We start from the raw sequence: 6000 nt of genomic DNA, 5'->3' as shown, positions 1-6000 counted from the left end.
AAATGACGCGATTGTGACATTTTAGCTCCGCCCCCTCCTCTGAGACCCGAGGATTGCGGCATTTTAATGCCGCGATCCGGGGGTCAGCGGGGGTCCCCCCTGAATCCGGGAGGGTTGCCCACCCTTCCGGGGGGCGGGGAGGGGGACCCGATTTTCGGGAGACTCCCGGAAATTCCGGGAGGGTCGGCAACCCTGCTTTACTCTGTGTTTTGACAGCGTAATATTCTCCAATGCAGTGTGCGACCAGTAATGACAAGTGCAAGGGACCCCCCCTGTCTAAAGTGCACCGGGGGCCCCCCTGTCTAAAGTGCACCAGCCGGCCCCCCGAAAGCTTAATCTGGCACTGAACTACTGTACTGTCTGGAGTAATCCCTGAAGTGTGGTAACACTAGTGCCAGGGGCTGTGAATCCTATTCCATCCCTGCTTGTTGGACTTGGTACGCTAGTAACTAAAAAACAGGAATGTGAGTGGGAGCTGTGGGAAAACACAGTTCTATACTTTAAAATGTTCTTCTGCCAATGTCACATCAATTGATTCAAAGGTTTAGCTGTGACTAAGCACTAAATATGTTTCATTTTTATAAATTAGTACGGATATATATCCCAATTTTTTCAGCCAATGAAATTCCCATCTGACAAACTGCGTGACAAAATCGCTAAACCTCAGCCCTAATAGCGTACACACACATTGCGTCAAAGACACAATTACTTTAGTAGCCACGAGTGAGAGGACTACATTTCCCGTGGTGCACTAAATCGGCCTCCGGTAATGACGTCAGAATAGTCTCCGGAACGCTTGCTCTGACGTGTGCACTGGGTTACGGCGCAAGCGCAGAGACGTGCGTGTTGCTGGAGCTGATGTAACAGCGCGGAAACCGGCTAGAGCAAAAACCGGAGAGCACACAGCGCACAGTGATTGCACATTAGTACCGGACACCGAGCCAGCACCGACACCGCCGCCAGGATGTCTGGAGACGAGGTGAGTGGAGGCGTATGGGAAACACGAGGGAGCCGGGGACATGTGCGTCGGGTTAGAGAGCAGGCTCTGGGCCTATGGCATGGGCGCCGGCCTGGCAGTCGCCTCTCTCAGCTTCTGTGCCGGTGTGTGTTAGGGGGCAGCTGCTACATGCGGGGTACCTGATACAGGTCCAGATCCCAGCTGGCCTGTTGTTTGTGTATGACTCTTTGCTTCGTTCCGTGCCTGTGGCGGCTGATGCCGGCGGGGTTAGTGGGCAGCCACAGGCCCGGCAGATGTGAGCCAGCACCGGATATGAGACGCTGTGGCTGGCTGTCACTGCTGATCCAAGTGTGGGCCAACTGTGGAAAGCTGTGTAGTGAGAACCGATGGATGCGAATGCAAGTTATACTCCTGATGAAGTAATGCTATATGCGTTACACACTAGTGCTCTGCTCTCCCCTACACAACATAGTAATTGTAATTTTTGTTTACTATTAAATTATCATATCCTAGGGTTGTAACACTGATTTTTATTCACCCAGAACCACTTATCTTTCACCTATTATGTGGAAGCGGTAGGCTATAAATTCCAGAGCCGTAAGGGGGGGGGGGGGTCATGCGCTGCATCCCTTATGGGACGGACAGCGGGGGGACGTGCAGCAGGAGTCCGGGGATGGGCGTAGCAGCAGCTGGAAGCAAGCTACGCTATTTGCCAGGTGGGAAGCAGATTCTGAAAAGACTTGCCGGATGCTGATTGGCTGAATTCTCTCAGCGTGTGGCAAGTCTTTTCAAAATCAGCAGTGCTTCATGCTGCCAGGCAAATAGTGCCGTTTGTTACAAGTGAAAGGAAAGCCACCGCTGCCCATAGGTATGTCTGCGCGGGGGGTCGCGACCCCTGCTGACCGTCCCAGGACCCCTGCTACACATGGTAGGTCCTTTGGGGGGGGGTTTGGTCGCTCAGCCTCCGGCACCAGGGGCAAGGCAGTCATTTGGTCACCCCCTCCCCTCTGACCAAATGACTGCCTTGCCCCAGGCGCCGGGAAGCCTAGTTTCGGCCCTGCAATAACATCTTATCACCCCCCCCCCCCCCCCCCCAACACCAAAAAAAAAGTTCTTTAAGTTGCATCTTGTTACTAAAGCCCCATACACACTGAATTTAATCCCCATACATGACCAGAATTAAAGATATCTCTCAGAAGGACCTTATTGGTGGCACCCTTGCCGCTGGCAGACTGAGAGAGCGAGGCCAGCAGCGGGCAGGAGATTTCAAAGGAATAGGATGAGTCAATCAGTGGCGGCCCTTTCATTTGAAATCTGTCCACTTCTGGGCTCTGTCTGCCAGCGGCAGAGGTGCTGTGTCGGGACATGGCCACATCGTTCATCTTGCTTACACATGGAATGATGTGGCCATCATCCAGTGTGGTGGGTTCGTCATCTTTTTCACAAGATCAGCAGGCTTGATGAACAACCATTGGATCCGCATTCGATCTTCACACAGAAGTTTTTAAACGATTAGTTGCTCCGATCATTCGGAAACTGTCATATCGTTTAAAAAAAAAAAAAAAATCTTACAGTGTGTGCGCACCTTTTTATGAGTTATCTTTAAAAAAAAAAAAAAAAATGTGCAGCATGTTCAGTGGATCGTGGTGATGTTACTGAACAATATAATTCACTGATATCGTTCATTGTATACACTCAATGGGGCAGATGTATTAAGCCTGGTGAAGAGATAAGGTGGAGATAAAGTGTAAGGAGATAACACACCAGCCAATCAGCAGTGTTTGAAATATGACAGTTGGAAGTTGATTGATTGGTGCGTTATCTCCTTCCTCTTTTTCTCCAGTTTATCTCTTCGCCAGGCTTAATACATCTGCCCCAATATCTTTTGTCCAACGGCACTGCCTATATAGTTAACTAGAACTACGGTGCCCCTAGTCGTTTATTGTGTACGGTGCTTAGCTCATATTCAATCTTCTTAAACGGTTATCTTAATATTGCCTTCTAGTAGGTTAATGTTAGTTTTCTGTATAGTATTATCATCTGTACATATGTTAAATATGCACACACAGTGGAAGTGTATACAACAATGTGGTAAGTATTCAGTGTATTGTAAGCTACAGTATGCTTCAGAATATTATTACATCCTTTGTGTTAAACACATTTAAAAAAAGCATCAAATTGGTATGGAGTATGTATTTGGTATTAATTTTCTAGGCCATCTACTATAGGCAAATCACTCATATAGTCCTAGTTTGTGAGTGACCTGGAAACATTGATTGGTTGGGTATTCCAAATCATCCAGCAAGTCTGTCAGATGCAATGTTTTGCCAGTCAGCTCCATTGGGCAGTGTATGCACTAACACAACCATCTGACATATACTCTGTTCCTTAACAGGTAAGAAATGCAGAGATCATGTGCCATACACTGGGGCAGATGTATTATAGTGGCACAATAACGCTTATTGCTTTGCCTCCTTACCGAGATAAAGCTGGAAGGGACAACGACAAGATGTATTAACATCTTGTCCGCCGAAGAGGGGGAGCAAAAACTTCTCCCTCCAGTGATGTCCCCTTGAGCAGACAACGCATCAATGGACATTGACTCATTGTATCTGCCTGCCTGGCACTTCATGTGCAAGATCTCTCTACTCACACAAGAGCTCCTGCTCGGCCGAGAGCTGGCAGCAGGTGACAGCGCTGTTCCTGCTGTGGGGGTAGGACGTCATTACCATCTGGTGATAGCTGCAGGAGGTGGAACGGTCAGCATTGCTGACCGATCATACATTTGCCCTACATATGAACTGGGTCACATTGCACCCATGTCATTTACCACTCACTGGACGCTCAGCGTATACTGATACCACTTCTTTCCCAAATCTGCCCCACTGTCTCTGTGTATGATCATGATATCTGTAGGGTGTCACGTTACCAGATTAAATTCCTGTCTGTCAGCATAAAGAGGGCCATGAATTTTTACGTTCTCTATTAGTTTAAATGGGCCGGGAACGCCCCTTTCATTACGTCGGCGGCCCGGGCACGCCCCCAGCTGTGACATAGATCACGCTAACCTGTACTTTTGATGAGTCTAGCTGCTTTGTATGGCTAAATGTGGTACTAATGGGCATGCTTCCAGGGCATGCGTGCCCAACCAGGGCAACAGTTGAATAGTCCAGGTGGGCAATCCAGTACATTTGGGGCCCACAAAATAATTGCATTGGCCCTTACAAACATTCTATCCTTAGAGTTTGAGTTCTAGAACATTAGTGATTACATTTAGTATATAAAGTTTCAGACACTCTCCTAAAATAGTTTTCGGTTTGTAGCAGGTTGGGTTATTGTCAGTTACTTGCACCATGTGCATAAGTATAACCACCCATGAAGTGATTTGCATGTATCTAGGCAGTTGCACTTCCCCTTTATGAAATAGCTGACTTCATTATGGATGCACCAGCCCTAGAGTAGGAGCATGAAGATAGTCCTAAATCAGGTAGCACTACATATTCTCGCTAAGGGATTGAATGAAGACCTTTTCGCACGCAAGCCGATTACCAATAGACTGCTGAAGCCTATGAGCCCTAATGCGCGTGTATAATGCCTGCCAGTGCCGAAAACCTGCTAGTATTTTTATTCGCAAGGTGATTGCCAGAAAGTAGGCCTCTATAGGTGTTAATCTTCCGTTTTATGGAAGTGCCAAGAAAACACTGGGAGTGACCAAGGAAATGCAGGCGTCTCTGAGCATTTTAGGGGAGGGTTTGTGATGTCAGCAACAGGCTGGATATGACTCATCGAAGCTACCAAGTATGTCTCTGGCTACTCTGAGCCTGCAATGTCTGGTACCCAGTAGAAAGTAAATAGATGGTTAGTCTGTAACAAAGGGTTTTGAACATACATGCACGGCAGTGACGTCTTAGCAAGGCATACACATCCATTTGCACAGCGTGGACGTGATTTCGTAAGGTGGGATTTCACTATAGCAGGGCAGCGTCTACCTGAACGCTGGCCGCTGCACATTTGCAACTGTGATCAGGTCTGGATCACCTCCTAAACAAAAACTACATGGGAATACCTGCTTACACCAGTTGTGACTGGTATACTGTATAACCTGCAGGTGTATTGTGAGATATAGAATACCCAGTGCTAAAAATAGCACAGTTTGTTTGAGAAAATGGACTTTCTGGCACCAATGAATTAGCACCTCAGTGTTGGCTATAGGAAAGATAATGGAAACCACTTTAGAAACCATGCCAGTCTCTCTTATTTTTGATTCTATGTGTATGTTGGTAAGTGAATGAGGAATTGATGTATCCATGCAAATGGAAAAAAAGTGGTGAAGTTGTATAAAGCAAACATCTTAGAGGAATCATTTTATCAAGTTCAATCTGTAAAATGTTAGGTAGATTCTGATTGGTTTCTTTGGCCAACTTCTCTGGTCCTTTTCTCTGCTTGATTCCACAACAGCAAAGTGTGTAAACAGCAGAACACTCATGAACTTATAGAATATCACTTTCTTCTGCTACATTCTTATATATCTGATACTTGTACAGCTCTATCATGCTGGGACGGCTTGAGCGAAGGCATCAATGTGTGATTTGTTCACCTAAGTAGGTGTCTAAATTGGACTGGATCTTGGTGTACTAAGGCCCATGTTGCTGGATCATTTTTTAGCTTATGCTCTTCAGAATGTGATTCACAGTCAGAGCGAATGCAATATTTTAGACCAGGTCAATAGTATTTATTTTGGTACTTGTGTAATAGCACGGCACCGTTACATAGTTAGTGTAGCGTCCCTGTCAGAATCAGTGTAGTGTTTGCACGGCCAGTGTAGTTAGCGTAGTCGGTCAGAAGTAGAGTAGTGTTCCCGCAGCCACTTAGCGTAGTTAGTCAGCGCCCCTGTCAGAAGTAGCATAGTGTTCCCGCGGTCAGCATCCCTGTCAGATTCAGCATAGTGTTCCCACGGCCAGCGTAGTCCTTCCCACCACATCAAAACATTCAGTGTCCAGGTTTGGGGCTTTTTATGCTGCTTTCAGACCGCATAACTGGCT

The 6000-nt window shown here is 46.9% G+C and overlaps 1 protein-coding gene across 1 annotated transcript in view; it reads left to right on the top strand.

Annotated features, from left to right (window-relative positions):
* Nucleotides 1–791: 791 nt before the first annotated feature.
* EIF2S2 (eukaryotic translation initiation factor 2 subunit beta) overlaps nt 792–6000 on the top strand; it is a 28913-nt gene continuing 23704 nt past the window's right edge. The window contains exon 1 of the mRNA XM_083147692.1: nt 792–979. Within this exon, the coding sequence (XP_083003818.1) occupies nt 965–979 (15 nt within the window). The 5' untranslated portion in view covers nt 792–964. The remainder of the gene's footprint in view (nt 980–6000) is intronic.

This window comes from Crinia signifera, chromosome 6, assembly GCF_055691185.1.
Source record: "Crinia signifera chromosome 6, ASM5569118v1, whole genome shotgun sequence".
NCBI lineage: Eukaryota > Metazoa > Chordata > Amphibia > Anura > Myobatrachidae > Crinia > Crinia signifera.
Note: the sequence above shows the minus strand (reverse complement) of the source record. Positions and strands in the feature narration are given on the sequence as shown.